This window comes from Polypterus senegalus, chromosome 12 (genome assembly GCF_016835505.1).
Source record: "Polypterus senegalus isolate Bchr_013 chromosome 12, ASM1683550v1, whole genome shotgun sequence".
Classification (NCBI taxonomy): Eukaryota; Metazoa; Chordata; class Cladistia; order Polypteriformes; family Polypteridae; genus Polypterus; species Polypterus senegalus.
The window spans coordinates 19253313-19271486 of NC_053165.1; the positions used below are offsets into that span (position 1 = coordinate 19253313).

At 41.5% G+C, this 18174-nt stretch overlaps 1 protein-coding gene across 4 annotated transcripts in view; it reads right to left on the minus strand.

Annotated features, from left to right (window-relative positions):
• The window catches only part of dock3 (dedicator of cytokinesis 3), a 919050-nt gene that overhangs the window by 173852 nt on the left and 727024 nt on the right, over positions 1 to 18174 (minus strand). Inside the window, exon 15 of one of the 4 annotated variants that reach the window (XM_039772621.1) lies at positions 15488 to 15505. The exons of the other annotated variants lie outside the window; for them this stretch is intronic. Within the exon in view, the coding sequence (XP_039628555.1) occupies positions 15488 to 15505 (18 nt within the window). The remainder of the gene's footprint in view (positions 1 to 15487; positions 15506 to 18174) is intronic. 4 annotated transcript variants of the gene reach the window in all.

The following is an 18174-nucleotide window of genomic DNA, read 5'->3' on the forward strand; positions in this document are numbered from 1 at the left end:
AGCAGTTCCCCAAACCCGGCACAGACAAACACCAGTCACATTTCCAGCAACACACGCGGGTTTTATTTTCAAGGGGGAAATGCTTTTCTTTCGTTCCCCTCTAATGCACACTATAAGGCACACAGCACTTTATCTTCTTTCCTTCTCTTCCACCTCCACACCTCACGGGAAGTCTCGTCCTCTTCCTCTTGACTCTGGCTCCTCGAACAGAGAGAGGCGGGTCCTTTCATAGAACACCTGACTGACACAGAGCAATGAACACGAGCAGACTGCAGAATCCTTAACAGTAACCTGGTTATGGTTTTTCATGGCCACACAATCGGATTAACTTCTGTTAATCAGGCTTCTCAGAGGTCAATAGCCCAACTTCTCTAATCAGAATAAGGGTTTGCGTGACATTTTAGAGATCAGGGTTTTGTTAATAACTGGGACATTGAAGAGCATGTACAGTAAATATGCTAAATGTTTAATAATAATTGTGGCCACCATGGGGCACACCCATTCCCCAAACCCGTCACAGACAAACACCAGTCACATTTCCAGCAACACACGCGGGTTTTATTTTCAAATGGGAAATGCTTTTCCTTCGTTCCCCTCTAATGCACACTATAAGGCACACAGCACTTTATCTTCTTTCCTTCTCTTCCTCTTTTCTGTCTCTTTCACCTCCACACCTCACGGGAAGTCTTGTCCTCTTCCTCTGGGCAAGCGTCATCCTCTCCCTCCCGACTCTGGCTCTTTTTATAGAGCACCTGACTGACAGAGATCAATGAACACGAGCAGACTGCAAAATCCTTAACAGTAACCTGGTTATGGTTTTTCATTGCCAGACAATCGGATTATTCACAGAGAAGTCTACTTCTGTTAATCAGGCTTCTCAGAGGTCAATAACCCAACTCATCTAATCAGAATAAGGGTTTGCGTGACATTTTAGAGATCAGGGTTTTGTTAATAATTTGGACATTGAAGAGCATGTACAGTAAATATGCTAAATGTTTAATAATAATTGGGGCCACCATGGGGCACACCCATTCCCCAAACCCGTCACAGACAAGCACCAGTCACATTTCCAGCAACACACACGGGTTTTATTTTCAAGTGTGAAATGCTTTTCCTTCGTTCCCCTCTAATGCACACTATAAGGCACACAGCACTTTATCTTCTTTCCTTCTCTTCCTCTTTTCTGTCTCTTTCACCTCCACACCTCACGGGAAGCCTTGTCCTCTTCCTCTGGGCAAGCGTCATCCTCTCCCTCCCGACTCTGGCTCCTTTTATAGAGCACCTGACTGACAGAGATCAATGAACACGAGCAGACTGCAAAATCCTTAACAGTAACCTGGTTATGGTTTTTCATTGCCAGACAATCGGATTATTCACAGAGAAGTCTACTTCTGTTAATCAGGCTTCTCAGAGGTCAATAACCCAACTCATCTAATCAGAATAAGGGTTTGCGTGACATTTTAGAGATCAGGGTTTTGTTAATAATTTGGACATTGAAGAGCATGTACAGTAAATATGCTAAATGTTTAATAATAATTGGGGCCACCATGGGGCACACCCATTCCCCAAACCCGTCACAGACAAGCACCAGTCACATTTCCAGCAACACACACGGGTTTTATTTTCAAGTGTGAAATGCTTTTCCTTCGTTCCCCTCTAATGCACACTATAAGGCACACAGCACTTTATCTTCTTTCCTTCTCTTCCTCTTTTCTGTCTCTTTCACCTCCACACCTCACGGGAAGTCTTGTCCTCTTCCTCTGGGCAAGCGTCATCCTCTCCCTCCCGACTCTGGCTCCTTTTATAGAGCACCTGACTGACAGAGATCAATGAACACGAGCAGACTGCAGAATCCTTAACAGTAACCTGGTTATGGTTTTACATGGCCACACAATCGGATTATTCACAGAGAAGTCTACTTCTGTTAACCAGGCTTCTCAGAGGCCAATGACCCGGACTCATCTAATCAGAATAAGGATTTACATGACATTTTAGAAATCAGTGTTTTGTTAATAATTTGGTTATTGAAGGGCATGTAAACATGCTAAATGTTTAATAATAATTGTGGCCACCGGGGGGCGCACCAGTTCCCCAAGCTTGGCACAGATAGACACCAGTCGCATTTTATTTTATTTTCAAATGGGAAATGATTTTCCTTTGTTCCCCTCTAATGCACACTATAAGGCACACAGCACTTTCTCTTCCTCTCTTCTGTCTCTTCCACCTCAGCTCCTCACGAATAATGAACACGCGTAGACTACAACATCCTTAACAGTAATCTGGCTATGGTTTTACATGGCCACATCATCGGATTATTCACTTCTGTTAAGCAGACTTCTCAGAGGTGTGAGAAGTGTTCAAAAGTCTCCCAGGTGTCCCATGACCTCCTTCTGGCAACACTTCCAGTTGTGGCAGAAATGCTGCAATAAAGAGCTCAGCAGTTTTCTATGTACCCCCTTGGTGGTGAGCTTCCAAGCTCCAAGCCTGTCCACCATACCAAGCCAGGGGTGCTGCCCTCTGCCGTTCTGGGGGAGATAGTGTACTGCCCCAAGCAAGCAAGGGTCCTTTCATCTTGAAGGAGTCCCAACCGGGTTAAGAGCCCCAGCCGTCCATCACATAATACAGCGTTTCTCAACCTTTACGTATTTGCGACCCAAGTTTTCATAACAGTTTCAATCGCACCCCCCTTTTTTGAAAGGAGCCCACTAATACCAATTTGTTCTTCTTTAATTAATGATGTATCATAGATGCATATTTTATTATACCTACTTAACTTTTATCGACATTTATCTAACTCTATATTTATTTTCCTAGTGTCAGAACGTAGTTCATTTGTTTTGGTTTCAATAGATGTATTTTTCATATTTTTGATTCTTGTTTTTTATTTTTCACATCTTCGCGCCCCCCTCTTTGTTACCCTTTTTGTTACTCTCCCTGACTACCTGAGAGCCCCACAGTCGACTGATGCTTTCAAACGAAACCTATAAACCTATCTTTTTAGAAAGGCATTTTGCTAAATTATTTCTATAGATTATCTTGTTTGTTAATTTATTCTTTTTTTGTAGCACTTTGAGATTGTTAAATATAAAGCGCAATATAAATAAAATTTATTATTATTATTATTACTTCGTGCCCCCCAAGGGGGGCCCACCATTTGAAAACCACTGACATAATAAAACATGCAAACTTCCAAGGGGGTGAATCCATCTTTATAAGCACTGTATCTCAGAAAGTCCTTGTCTGTCTTGTTCTCACGGCTTACTGTCTTGTTTGCAAAAAGTAATTGTCTGAGAAGATCAGTAAGACCATTTAGGGTTACATTTAAATACATCATTCTATAATCTTTCTGGGCGTTTTTATGTACGAAGCTTCTTACTCACTCTAATAATTTATTCTAAAAGTAATATAAAAGCATTTCTAATGAAAATGAACCAAAAAAAAAAAAAACTCTTTTTGAACGCTATGTTTAAGTCTCGTGTAGACATGAAAGGCCTGGCCGATTGCTCAGCGCTCACAACAGAACAGCAGCCCTGTCAGAAATAACTAGACGGCTCTGGAGCACTTGAGCAGTAATGAATCCAGTTGGCTTTACTGACATTTCCATGATGAACAATTTCCCTATGGCATGGAGGTCTAGTTCAAAAGCACAGAAAATTACAAGCTGTGTTTCCAATTCAACCACCAAAGTGGTACATCGTTTTACTAGGGGAAAAAAAAAAGAGAGAGAGAGAGATCACGCTCTCCCTGGAGATCTCCGAGGATATTGAACACAGCTAAAAAGCTGTCACCTTGAAGGGTGCAGACCCAGACTTGACCAACACTGAAAATAATGAATGGCACTGGAGGGGAAGATGGAATTTTCTGATTTCTAGTACAAAGGTAATTGTGTGGCCCTGCAGAGAGGAACAATTTTGTATAAAGTAGGCAGCATGTCTCTTAATGTTTATTCCTTAGATTTAGAATTAGTAAAACTCTTACTGGAATGATGGCGGTAATGAGTCCTGTCACGCATCTGTGCCTGGCAATCTCCTCCCAGGCTCTGCTGAGGTACCACGATGGGAACAAGAAGGGATGCTCATGCTAAAGGTTTCTCCCATTCCACCCACGGCTCTGAGAAGTGACCCAGTGAGGGTACCTGACCTAACTACAGCCCCCATAGCTGGCCTTGCCCTTCTGGGCAGGGGGCTATAAAACCCAACAGTCCCCAGAGGAGGTTGTCTGCTTTTGGACCCAAAGTTCCTGTGCTATTTCCAAGCCTCCACATGGAGGACTTTTTTTCTAACTGAGTCCACCAATACGCTGCAGTTTTCTGTTGTTGGTGCTATCAAGCATGGTTGTTGTTTATTGTTTGTCCCAATAAAACGGGGACACCCAGTTGCTGCCTCAACAATTTGAAGTGTCTGTCAGTGGCTCCGGCTATTCTGTCCACTCAGTTACAGTACCTAGAATTTTGTTTTTCAACTTTGTGAATTGTAAGAAAGCAGAAATAACTTTGGCTGCCGTACAGTGCATGGCACCAGGACTTTTAGGAAGCTTTGCCCAGTGGTGTAGCTAGGGGCGGGCAGAGGGGGCGGTCCAGCCCGAGCGGCATTTTTTTATGGGCGGCATTACTGGCCAAAACAATTTGTGTGTAATCAGCAGGGTTCGGAAAGATATCACTCATGAATGAAAAAATTAAAATTCTCAGCTTTTTATCCACAACTGCTTCGAAAATAATTTTCAGACTGTCCTTCTGTGACAGCAAATTTATGAGGCAATAACGAAATAAACAGAAACCTTACACCAATAACAATTTCTAGGAAGATAAACAACTAATTTACAATTTAGAATTTCATTTCATTATCAATCCGAATGCGTTCTTGCTCTGCGCAGAAAACATCCCCACCTATCACTTGAACACTGCACTGGTTCTGGTATTTGTAGCGTAATTATATTAAACTAATAATTAGAACCCGGCTTAGCAGTGTGTCTATACTATATTCTTGTCTAGTTGATGCCTATAAATAATTATATGTGAAAAATTATTGCTGTTTCTCTATATATGAATAAACCTATGCAAAATGCATCTTAATTTTTCTCTATACGTCATTTTAATTTTCTATTTAAATAGGTTAACATATTCAGATATGTTGGAGGGCGGCAAATTGAAGCTGTGACCCGACATTTGCGCGATAGACATATGCGCGCCGACAAAATAGCGCCGATTAAAATGCGCCGACAAAATCGCCCAGACAAAATCACGAAACTTTCATTAAATATGAATTACTAGTTTAAAGCATATATAATAATGTTTATTTTAGAAGTCAATATTATGAGACGCGACATGCCATCAGCATGGCACGCAGATAGTCCTTAAGATCACGCCCTGCATATGTAGGAAGAATTGCAGCAAGGGCGTCCTACTCTCTTGGCCTCTCTCGCGATTTTGTCGTGGCGATTTTGTCGGCGTGCATTTGTCGAAAACCAGTTAGCGGGTTTGTCGGTGCTCATTTGTCTATAGCAGTTTTGTTGGGGCGCATATGTCTATCGCGCTTTTGTCGGTGAACCAATTGAAGCACCACCCCGCCCGAGTGGGACGAACTCGAGCTACGCCACTGGCCTTGCCTACTCAAATATTGAGTCCAGGGAGCATCCAGGGTAGGATTTATTAACAGCTTCAAACCATTATTCACTTGAACACTCAGGAGGTGAGGTGGGGCAATGGCTCTGCTAATATAGGTCTTGTCTTTGCCAGGGTCTCAGCCTTTCCTCAACAGAGCCTGGAAAGTGATTCCCAGGCACACATGCATGACAGTTCTCATTGGCGCCATCATTCCAGTCAAAGTTTTAAAAGTAATTGTGATAAGAGGTACTTAGTGATGTGTGACTTGACCAAATAATCACAAGTCTCCATCCTGGGTATGAGGTTAACCTGCATCCAGCCCTTCAAGCACATCCTCCAACTTGCAGGGAGAACTCAGGGGTTGGTTGCAGAATTGGCACTGCAGGCACTGTAAAAAAAACTCACACTGTTCCATTCCGTTCAAACTAGTGTGGTGCTGAGGTGCCACCCATTTCACAGCTACGCTCGAGTCCTAATTTGGGATCCTGAGGTGGTTCGTCGTGAGGTGGGTGTGGGAACATGCTTTATCAGTGCAAGCTCCCAACCTCCCCTCTGGAGCGTGCAGGCTCCAAATGGGTACAGGTGCATGTGTGAACGGGTCACTCTGAGGTTAAGTGGAGTGTTTGGCTGATCGCGTATTCGCGTGGAAATGCGAGCAGGTCGGTCAAGTGCTTCATTCACATTTCTGAGCCGGGTGAAATCACAGGCACCCAATTGGCAGTATAAAGGGAGCCTGCATGGAATAGAGAACAAAGAACAAAAAGGAAGAGAATAAAAGATGAGAGAAAAGAAGGAATGTAGGTTAAGGGAGAAAAGAGAGAGAAAGGCAAGATTGAGGAGGACCCTGTGTGAGCTGAATAGAAGCAGGTAGTCGGGAAGATGGCTTCAATAGAAATGCATGGCTGGGCATTGAGTGGCAAGGATTACTTCTGTTGAGCAACGTTTGGGGAGAAGGAATAACCAACCGCTGCAGCGGGGCTCCCGCCTAAGCCAGATGGAGTAGCAGCGGGAGCTGGAAAAGCAAGTCTCAGTGCGCCGCCCTGTTGGGAGCCATGGACTGGCAGGGGGCCTGAGCCATGTTTGGGCTGACTGTGCCTGTTAGAGGACGTCTCCTCCGGCTGCTGAGACTCTATCTGGGATAAGGAGGCATTGGATTTTAAAAAAATAGATCTGCCTGGGACTTTAACCCAGTCTTTATGGAATATTTTAACCTCCATCAGTCCACCTGTTTTTATCATGGATTATTTATTATGAAGTAGATCTTGAGTGGAGTGCTGTGCTTTGGGTCACTCTTTGTTTAGTTTTTGTAAATAGAAGCGCCTTACTGACTGTGTGTGTGTGTGTGTCCTCATTTGCGTGGCTCATCCTCAAGTACGTTATCAGAGGTTGTGGGTTCAAGAGGCTCCCAGGAGCAACTAGGGAGGGCGGACAGTATTGCCATGTGCAATGATCCTTTTGTTAGCTCATACAACACATATATACTCTATATACACAACATATATTTATGGGTATTCATCTTCCATTATGTATTAATGAAAACTGAATAAGTATACAGGAGTGTGAAAAACTATTTGCCCCCTTCCTGATTTCTTATTCTTTTGCATGTTTGTCACACAAAATGTTTCTGATCATCAGACACATTTAACCATTAGTCAAATATAACACAAGTAAACACAAAATGCAGTTTTCAAATGATGGTTTTTATTATTTAGGGAGAAAAAATCCAAACCTACATGGCCCTGTGTGAAAAAGTAATTGCCCCCTGAACCTAATAACTGGTTGGGCCACCCTTAGCAGCAATAACTGCAATCAAGCGTTTGCGATAACTTGCAATGAGTCTTTTACGGCGCTCTGGAGGAATTTTGGCCCACTCATCTTTGCAGAATTGTTGTAATTCAGCTTTATTTGAGGGTTTTCTAGCATGAACCGCCTTTTTAAGGTCATGCCATAGCATCTCAATTGGATTCAGGTCAGGACTTTGACTAGGCCACTCCAAAGTCGTCTTTTTGTTTTTCTTCAGCCATTCAGAGGTGGATTTGCTGGTGTGTTTTGGGTCATTGTCCTGTTGCAGCACCCAAGATCGCTTCAGCTTGAGTTGACGAACAGATGGCCGGACATTCTCCTTCAGGATTTATTGGTAGACAGTAGAATTCATGGTTCCATCTATCACAGCAAGCCTTCCAGGTCCTGAAGCAGCAAAACAACCCCAGACCATCACACTACCACCACCATATTTTACTGTTGGTATGATGTTCTTTTTCTGAAATGCTGTGTTCCTTTTACGCCAGATGTAACGGACATTTGCCTTCCAAAAGTTCAACTTTTGTCTCATCAGTCCACAAGGTATTTTCCCAAAAGTCTTGGCAATCATTGAGATGTTTCTTAGCATAATTGAGACGAGCCCTAATGTTTTTTGCTTAACAGTGGTTTGCGTCTTGGAAATCTGCCATGCAGGCCGTTTTGCCCAGTCTCTTTCTTATGGTGGAGTCGTGAACACTGACCTTAATTGAGGCAAGTGAGGCCTGCAGTTCTTTAGACGTTGTCCTGGGGTCTTTTGTGACCTCTCGGATGAGTCTCTGCGCTCTTGGGGTAATTTTGGTCGGCCGGCCACTCCTGGGAAGGTTCACCACTGTTCCATGTTTTTGCCATTTGTGGATAATGGCTCTCACTGTGGTTCGCTGGAGTCCCAAAGCTTTAGAAATGGCTTTATAACCTTTACCAGACTGATAGATCTCAATTACTTCTGTTCTCATTTGTTCCTGAATTTCTTTGGATCTTGGCATGATGTCTAGCTTTTGAGGTGCTTTTGGTCTACTTCTCTGTGTCAGGCAGCTCCTATTTAAGTGATTTCTTGATTGAAACCGGTGTGTCAGTAATCAGGCCTGGGGGTGGCTACGGAAATTGAACTCAGGTGTGATACACCACAGTTAGGTTATTTTTAACAAGGGGCAATTACTTTTCACACAGTGCCATGTAGGTTTGGATTTTTTTTTCTCCCTAAATAATAAAAACCATCATTTAAAAACTGCATTTTGTGTTTACTTGTGTTATATTTGACTAATGGTTAAATGAGTTTGATGATCAGAAACATTTTGTGTGACAAACATGCAAAAGAATAAGAAATCAGGAAGGGGGCAAATAGTTTTTCACACCACTGTATACTTTATGTTTAGTTGACTGAGTAAAGGGAAAGTTTAGTTGAGCACCTAAAGGAGAGAGCTTTATGCTACTTAAACAGTAATCAGTGAATGAGAAGGGGACTGAGTTTGTCTGGATGTTGCTGTTGTTGTAGTAATAGGTTTGAAGTGTGTCACTGTAATCTGTGAAGGTTTTTTTTAATCTTTTATTGAATTTATCAAAAGCATATAACATTCTATACAATCAATTCAAACTTAACAAAACTAAATTCAGTTCAACCCCCACCCATGAAAAAGCGAGCCAAGGCCAACAGCCAGAGTGAAACTGTTAAGAGTAGTAAAGAGTGAGAGGAGTCTTTTCCCCCAGTATAAATACTTATTCCAAAATGTCATTGATCGGGTCCTGCCAGGTTTTAAAAAAGTTTTGCACAGATCCTCTAAGTGCAAATTTGATTTTTTCCAGTTTCAAATAGTATATGCATAATAAGTTATGCACTGACTTAGATAAGGTGGGTTAGGATTCTTCCAGTTGATCAAGACAAGTCTACGTGCTAATAGTGAAGTAAACGTCATTACAGTTTGTTTGTCCTTCTCCACTTTAAGCCCCTCTGTGAGCCCACCAAACATAGCTGTTAGTAGATTAGGTGGGATTGTGACACCAAGGCTGTCTGAAAGGCATTTAAAGATTTTGGTCCAGAATGAAGTTAATTTGGTGCAGGCCCAAAACGTGTGAGGCTGGAGCTCGATTGCAACGTTCGCAGGTTGGATCTTGCCCTGGAAACATTTTGGACAATTTTAAACGAGACAGATGTGCTCAATTAAAGATTTGAAGTTGAATAATTGAATGTTATGAACATATGGAGCGCGAGTGAGTGCTGTGTGTGGATGCCTTTCACTTCTGAAATGTGGAGTAAGAGATCCTATTCCCACTGTATTCTTGGATATTTAAAAGGAAGGGACTTTAAAATGTTTTTATATATTACAGAAATGCTGTCTAAATCCCCAAGTCTGAGTAATGTCTCTTCCCGAAATAGAAACAGGTGGGAGGTGAGGAAAATTGGGCAGATTTTGTTTAGCAAACTTTCTAACTTGGAGAATTGTGTTGATGGGAAATTAAATTTGGAGTGTAATTGTTCATAGGATTCAAAGACATTATTTATATACAAATCTCTAAATTATTCAATTCCATTCATTTTCCAGACATTAAAAACTGTGTAAGTTTGAGAGGGAGGAAAAAGGAGATTATCATGTAGAGGTGCCACAGATAAAATATTCTCTAACTTAAAATGCTTCCTACATTGGTTCTATATTCTCAGTGAATGAAGGATATTTGGGTTGTTAGCATATTGATGATAAATCGTATTTACTGGGGTACAAAGCATGGAATATAAAGAAGCACTGCAGGATTTAATTTCTACTGCAGACCAAGCCTGTGTGTGTTCTGTGAAGTTTATTTCAAAGTTGAAACCGCACACACCAGCTGACAGGATGGACAGAAACATGTGAAGGACACACAGGCAGGCAATTTTGAAAGTGCTGATGTCTGCTGATTAATATTTGGACAGGGTCATGGTCTGTAGAAGCCATGTATGATTAAGAACAGATGCCAACTGCGCTATGTTGGTTGGAAAGAGTGTAGCTTAGGTGGTAAAGGTTTACATAAAAGTTCACTAATTATGCAAAACAAAGTAACAACTACAGAGAAATCAGAGGTTGTCTCTTCTATTCTGCCAAATGTTCCTTCCTGCCTGACCAACCGGCCCTGATGACTGTACAGTTCCGTTGGCTTCTCTCCGGCCTGGATATGTATGTATAAATACTATTTTTTGGGAGTGGAAGTTATCTTTTAAAGCAAGTTAAATACATATATCTCTTTTTGTACCATATTGCTCTCGTTTGATTATTTCCGCCATGGTTACTAAAGGAGTATGTATGGCTCATGTCTGTTCTGCATTAATAAAGAACGTAACCCTAGGGAACAAGCACCCCTTTCTGGATACTGGTCAGGTCAGATCAGACATTATTAGAGATTAACAAAATAAAAAATGATTAAGCTATATGCTAGGTATTATTACCTCCATTACAAAAGGCCTTGATATTTTGCAGTCCCAACCCAGACTCACGACGGGGAGCAGTGTCATTTGGGAGAGTCAAGTCAAGTCAAGTTGGGGAGCAAGTACTGGTACAGCGCGTTGCCACACCCACCACATGACAAAACAGCTCGGATTCCGGTTGGCAACCCTCCAGGTAGACACGCGGTCCAGTCCCATTCCCCCCCAGTAATGACCATCTATCTGCCACAGCTAGGGGTTACATGGGCGTCCCCTTGGCCTGGTCCAGCCACACGGGTCCTCTACAATGATCACCCTTGGGGGAATGGTGCCACATGGCCATAGTGCTGTAACTGACGCTCCCTCACAATGCAGGTCATGTGCCTCATTCGGGACTCCATGAGCAACACAAAGTCAAACCAGCGGTACCCAAAGATTCTCCGAAGACACACAGTACTGAAGGAGTCCAGTCTTCATCTCAGGTCACTGGATAGCATCCATGTCTCACAACCATATAGGAAGACAGGAAGCACCAGGACTCTAAAGACTTGGACCTTAGTCCTTTTGCATAGACATTGGGAGCACCACACAACCCTATCCAGCGACCTCATGACCCCCCATGCTCTCCCAACCCTACTACTGACTTCATAGGAAGAGTTACCAGAGACATGAATGTCACTGCCGAGGTAACTAAACCCCTCGACGAGGTCGACACACCGCTGATGGCCGTGCCCAAGCGGTCATTAAAGGCCTGCATGCAATGTAGGGAAAAAAAATGAGATTTTAATTTGGGAGAGAAAAGTTCCAGTCTGCTTGCAATATCTTTACTAATGGTAGGTGAAGAACCAGTGCATCTGAGCTATTGTGGTGGAGGCACCAACAAGAGAATTAAGAAGCCAAAGCCAGCTCTTTTTTGGTATAGAGTGCCAATTTAAAAAAACATAAGGGCTGGGTGTTATGAACAGAATATGAAAAATTATATTTAAATAACAGCAAATAATGAAATAAGGAAAAAATAAACATTAGCAAGGAAAGAAACCTGCCAGTGTTTCATCAAAGCAGAAACTCAAACCCAATGAAAAAAAAACAAAAAAAACTCACAACGACCCTGGAGAGAAAGTGCAAAATTCATCTACTGAATGACCAGAATGAATGTTGATCCCGTGTTCCTGTCAGTGTCTGTGTTCAATTGCCATATTATACTTAAAAGCTGCACGTAGATACTGAATGTTTACTCACAGTGTTTGCTATTAAGAACCTATCGGCCACAAATTCTCCAAAGTTCTAAATGCCTCAAGGTTAAAACCAATTAAACTCAAGCTTTCTGAAGACAAATCTGTCTTTATCAGTGCCCTAAAGTGAAGTGATCTTATTGGAGACCAATAGCAGTCTTGGCAGCCTTTTCAGTCTGGAGTACAAATAAGGGACGTGCAACCAGGAGCCAGAAATAGAGCGCAATTACTCAAAGCAGCTTAGTGTCAGGACAAACAAGATTGTTTCATTACATTTCTGAGGTTAAAACCAAGAATAGAAAGAAACAGACTGGGAAAAACAGCCATTACACTCTGAACCAGACAACTGGCATACAGAATTGGTGACGCTGGAGTGATTTATTAGGCAGGAGAGTGCTATATTTGGGGGCTCGTTAATATCACTTAAAATGATCATGGCTGGTGATACACATGTTTATGCGTCAAGTCATACGGTCGTCAGACACCACGCAACTGATCCTACAGGGAGACAATACAGTCGTGGACAAAAGTTGTGAGAATGGCCCAAGTGTTGGTTTTCACAAAGTTTGCTGCTTCAGTGTTTTTAGATCTTTTTGTCAGATGTTTCTCTGGTATACTGAAGTAGAATTACAAGCATTTCAGACGTTTCAAAGGCTTTTATTGACAATTACATTAAGAGTCAATATTTGTAGTGTTGGCCCTTCTTTCTTTTTCAGGACCTCTGCAATTCGTCCTGGCATGCCGTCAATCAACTTCTGGGCCAAATCATGACTGACGGCAGACCATTTTTGCATAATCAATGGTTGGAGTTTGTCAGAATTTGTGTGATTTTGTTTGTCTACCCGCCTCTTGAGGATTGACCACAAGTTCTCAATGGGATTAAGGTCTGGAGAGTTTCCTGGGCATGGACTCAAAATTTCAAAGTTTTGTTCCCCAAGCCACTTAGTTCTCACTTGTGCCTTATGGCCTGGTGCTCCATCATGCTGGATTGTTCATTGTGGGTCACCAAACTGTTCTTGGATGGTTGGGAGAAGTTGCTCTCGTAGGATGTTTTGGTCCCATTCTTTATTCATGGCTGTGTTCTTAGGCAAAATTGTGAGTGAGCCCACTGGCTTGGCTGAGAAGCAACCCCACACATAAATGGTCTCAGGATGCTTTACTGTTGGCATAGCACAGGACTGATGATGGTAGTGCTCACCTTTTCTTTTCTCCAAATACCCCAAATAATCAGAAAGTGGATTCATCTAAGAAAATGACTTTACCCCACGCAGTCTTCAGCAGTCCAATCCCCGTACCTTTTCCAGAATATCAGTCTGTCCCTGATGTTTTTCTTGGCTTCTTTGCTGCCCTTCTTGTCACCAGGGCATCCTCCAAAAGTTTTTGCCTCCCTCACACCTGCCTGCTGCCATTCCTGAGCAAGCTCTGGACTGGTGGTGCCCTGATCCAGGGCCATCAATCAACTTTAGGAGAAAGTGCTGGTGTGCTTTCTGGATTTCTTGGGCGCCCTGAAGCCTTCTTCACAGCAGTAGTGGAAATGGGTTTTTTTGGGATGAAGTTCATTTTCATGGCAAAGAGGGACTTTGCAATTAATTACAATTTTTGTGATCCCTCTTCATAACATTCTGGAGTAGATGCAAATTGCCATCATCAAAACCGAGGCAGGAAACTGTGTGAAAATTAATATTTGTGTCATTCTCAAAACTTTTGGCCACAACTGTAGTGTACATAGAAAATGGACCAGGATGAAAATGTGGAAAGCATCTGCTTTCTCTAAAAATTGGGTGTTACGATGCCTGTAAATAGGCCAGGAGGCTGCTGCTCACCCACTGATGGGCTCTCTCAAGCTTGACCATGTCTTACCAATGCTCACCTCACTCAATTGGCTTTTGGTCCGCAACAGAATTGATTTTAAAATCCCCTCTTACCTTTCAGAAACTCTTTCACATTTACACGCCAACAAGAGCACTGCATTCTACTAGCCAGATGCTCTTAGTGGTCAAAAACACTTTTTTTCATAGCTGGATTATAATTCTGATATATTACCTGTACATTTGCATAGAAAGAACATATAGTTGGTGGATCTGTTATTATTATTAACCTCTACTTTGCTCTGCTTTCTTATCTGGTTTTTTCTGTGTTCTTTACTGCCATCACCCCCTGATCAAAATCCTGTGCAGCCTCCTTTGATGCTGGAATGATGGCAGATACCCCAACTGTCCATGGCACCCAATGCATTGAATCTTCTAGGATGAACTGTAAAATACAACAAGGAATGACTCAAGTATATTCATGTTATATACAGTAGAATTCCCAGTGAAGGGTGGGTGGTCCCCTGGCCTTGGAACCCATGCAGATTTTCTTTTTCCTCGTCCAGCATTTCACTCTTGGAATTTATTGCAATATTTTCTGTCCTCTTGGGCCATCTGACCACAGCATCGGAGTCATCAATCTGTAAATAAGGTGTCACACACGTGCGTATGGGAGGCAGCTAAAAGGCTCAAATGATGGTAATCCTATTTTAGACCAGGGGGTGGCAGTGTGCACAAAATCTTTCTCTTGCAGACCACCCGAGGGAAATTCCACCTGGGCCTGTTGTCATCACTTCCAGTTTTGGACTAGTCGTCGTCACTTCTGGTTTCAGTGACGCCACTCCCGGTACCGGGCCTGGAGACATCACCTCTGGTTTCATCACCCATGACATCACTTCTTGTTCCAGCCCAATGACATCATTTCCTCCATCCGATTTTAAAAACTCCATTTTGTTAACCATGATGCAGTTCTGTTTTGGACTCAACTCTGTAAACACCGAATGATGGTTTTGCACTCCTTTTGTGGCCAAATCTTCAAGTATACGGGGTGGCTACCCCAAACCTTTTCCTGTGCTCTTCCCTTTAATTTACAAAGGACCCACTATATCTATTTCTAGTCTATTTGTGCTATGTAAGTGCAGATTGATTTCTTCTTACCATTTTTGGTATGTCATTTATTCTCCCTTATTCTTATCTATTTCTAATGTGTTTTACTTTTTTCGCATTTTCGTCTTTGACATCATGTAAAACACTTTGAGTGACATTTTTTGTATGAAAATGTGCCAGAGAAAGAAATGTTGTTGATACAGTTTAGCCACAGAATTTTTTTAACACACGTGTAGTCTGGCAGAAAGGGAAAATTTTAATTTGACGTTACGGAAAGACTTTAGCTGGGTAATTATGCTGGAAAGGTTCCTGGTTACCTAATTTGCCTTCAGCGTCCCACAAATGCCCCCTGCTGAGTTAAAGAAGAGGAGAAAGAAGACTAATGGCATGTTTCAAGTGGATTGACTCCGTGGCCTAGCTTGAGATTTTGTAGGGGCTTCTTACAAACTGAAGGAGAAGCAGGTAATTAATGCACTTATTGAAATAAAAAAATGAGGATGAGTAGTGAAAGAAAGAAAGAAAGAAAGAAAGAAAGAAAGAAAGAACTTACACCCAGCTATCTTCATCTCTGCAGCAGGGAGACATAGAAGGAGGTAGTGGATGAAACAACAAATGGATAGAAGAGTTATGGGGGAAAAAAAAGAACAGAAAGGTCAATTGCTAAATGAAAATGAACTAACAGAACTTCATTTACATACATTCACGATTTGTGTGAATTTTCCACTTATTTTAGGGAGATAATAAGAATGACATAACTTTGAACCAATAGGCCAGAGTCCTGTTAGTGTGCTAAGCACTGTTTAATTTTGTGGTGTAAATTTTGAGTCACAGCATGCTAAAACAAGCTCAATTATAAGAAATGGTGGATCAGTCCAGCGGTAGCCAGACAAGGAGATCAATCGTAAAATCCAGCTACCACGTTTCGTCATGACTACAAATGGAAGTTTCACACAGAAGAAGAACAAAGAGCCGAAAGTTAGTTCCATAGTGAAAAAAAAATATATATTGTTAGAAAGATGAGCTTTTGGCCCATAAGCTTTCATTAGCCGTGTCTTTTTTATTTTTCACCAAATTGTTAACTTTTACCTCTCATTTCTCCTTTTGCCAACTCAAAGACTTTGACCATCATTCTGCTGTACAAATTTGTAGTTCTTATTCTTTGAGCATCTTGACGTGGTCACATTAAACACAGTTAAGAGGGTATATGGTATAGTAGAGTTAGGTTGGCTTTGGGGTGGAAATTTTGAAAAGCGTGCCCAACTCATGCCATGCTTTAGAGTAGTCAGAGTATGCTGCTTCTTTGGAATGGAAGACATTTTCGTAATAAAGAAGCTGAGGAAAAGCTTTACTTTTTCAGGCAATCTTCAAAATATACTGTAAATAAAATGGGTGCGTCTTAATACTTCCATGAAAACCTCACAAGAAAAGTCAGTGTATGTTTATTTTAAAGAGGTAATTTTCAACTCAGGTAAAATAGGATTTGGAAATTTTGTGTTACTGTGCCTGGAAATGTATGTAAATTAAAAAAATGGGAGGAATTTTTGTGGTCTTTCTGTTCTTTGCCTGAATGAGTCCCTTCAACAAAATTCCGAAGTGACACGTTGACGGGTGAGTCCCCTTCCAGTCACAGGGGATTGTTTGTACTTCACCTCATTCCTTTCACTTCCAATAGTTGATTTTTGCAGTGTAAGAAGAAGACAAGTATGGGTGAGGACAGCATAAGAACATTAAACAATTAACAAATGAGAGGAAACTATTCTGTCCATCAGGATCTTTTGTTTAGCTTGTAGCTAAGCTGTCTTAATATTTCCTCCTGATTCTTCTTAAAGGTTGTCAAGGTTTCTGCTTGAACTCCATGTAGTTTGTTCCAGAGTCCCACAACTCTTTGCGTGAAGAAGTGCTTCCTGAGACCAGTCTTAAATGCGCTTCCCCTTCATTTCCTCTGATGTCTTTGAGTATGTGATTCACCCTTAAGCTGAAAGCAGTTTGCTGGATCTCCTTTATCAACGTCTTTGAGGATTTTAAATACCTGGATGAGGTCCCCATGTGGTCTCATCTGCTCGAGAAGTTGGTTGTAAGTCAAAAAGAGGAGGTGTGCCAGTTGAGCAAGATTAGGCTGTGAGCTAGCAATTAATTAAAAACAACTATCACATATACTCAAAACTCGATCATAAAATCAGAGCCCGACATACACCCGTTCAAAAGTGCGACACTTCATTTTTTTTTTTAAATCTTCTTGCTTCCTCCAATCACACACCAGTTTCTCAGACACATCGAATTTTGCTGCAGCGCAGTTATCAATTTCTTTCACCACTTCAACGACTCTTAATTTAAAAACAGCCTCATATTTTCTTTTGATCGAACACTCCATTGTAGAAAAGGGATGCTCTTACAATAAAGGTGTATGAGGGTGCGAGATACAAAAAACACAAAGCAGTGCAAACGTTGCTTCGGAATAGGTCGGGTATTGCCGTGTGGTTACGTAGGCATAATACATAGAAAAAAAAAGACAGTGTGCTCCATGGTTACTCTCTCAGGTGGCCGTTAGCATATCATAATGTCTTGGACCAATAGCGTGAGTTTTCCGCATTCGACTTATATGAGTGACATTATAAAATACCGGAAATAATACAGTGAAATGAAGCCCCGACTTATACGTGGGAGAACTTAAACACAAGTATATATGGTACAACAAAAATAACATTCAGGTTGGCTACTCTATCTGGATCCTCAAAAGAGGGTAATTAGAAGATGTGGATCTATAGAAAAGCCTTAGACAACAAAGTAAAAATAGGTGGGCAGTAGACTTTGAGTCAAGGGTAACACACTAAGGAGGATTTGATTCAATCTGGTTAGGCTTCCAGAGCTGTTCATGTCCAGAGTTGTATGTATAGTGTTCAGTTTTAAATTGTATGAGTGAACATGCAGACCTCCAGCTCTCAAATAAAGGTGGGTCATACAGAGCTGGTGTGGGCAAAGTCGGTCCAACAAACAAAATTGTTTAATAAGAAACACTTCTTGCTCAAGTGACAGTTTTCTGCTTTATTTCAGTTGTCTCATTTGTTAAGATTTTTAACCCAGAATGCTTATTTTAGCCTGAAACAGTTGTATTCTTAGTTTTTAATGCCTCTTTATTAGCAATAAAATGCAAAAGAAACCAACAGTTCTCCATTTAGCTTGTTTTCATTAATATCCAAGTGTATTTTTCAAGCATTATTTGGTTTAATTAAATACTTA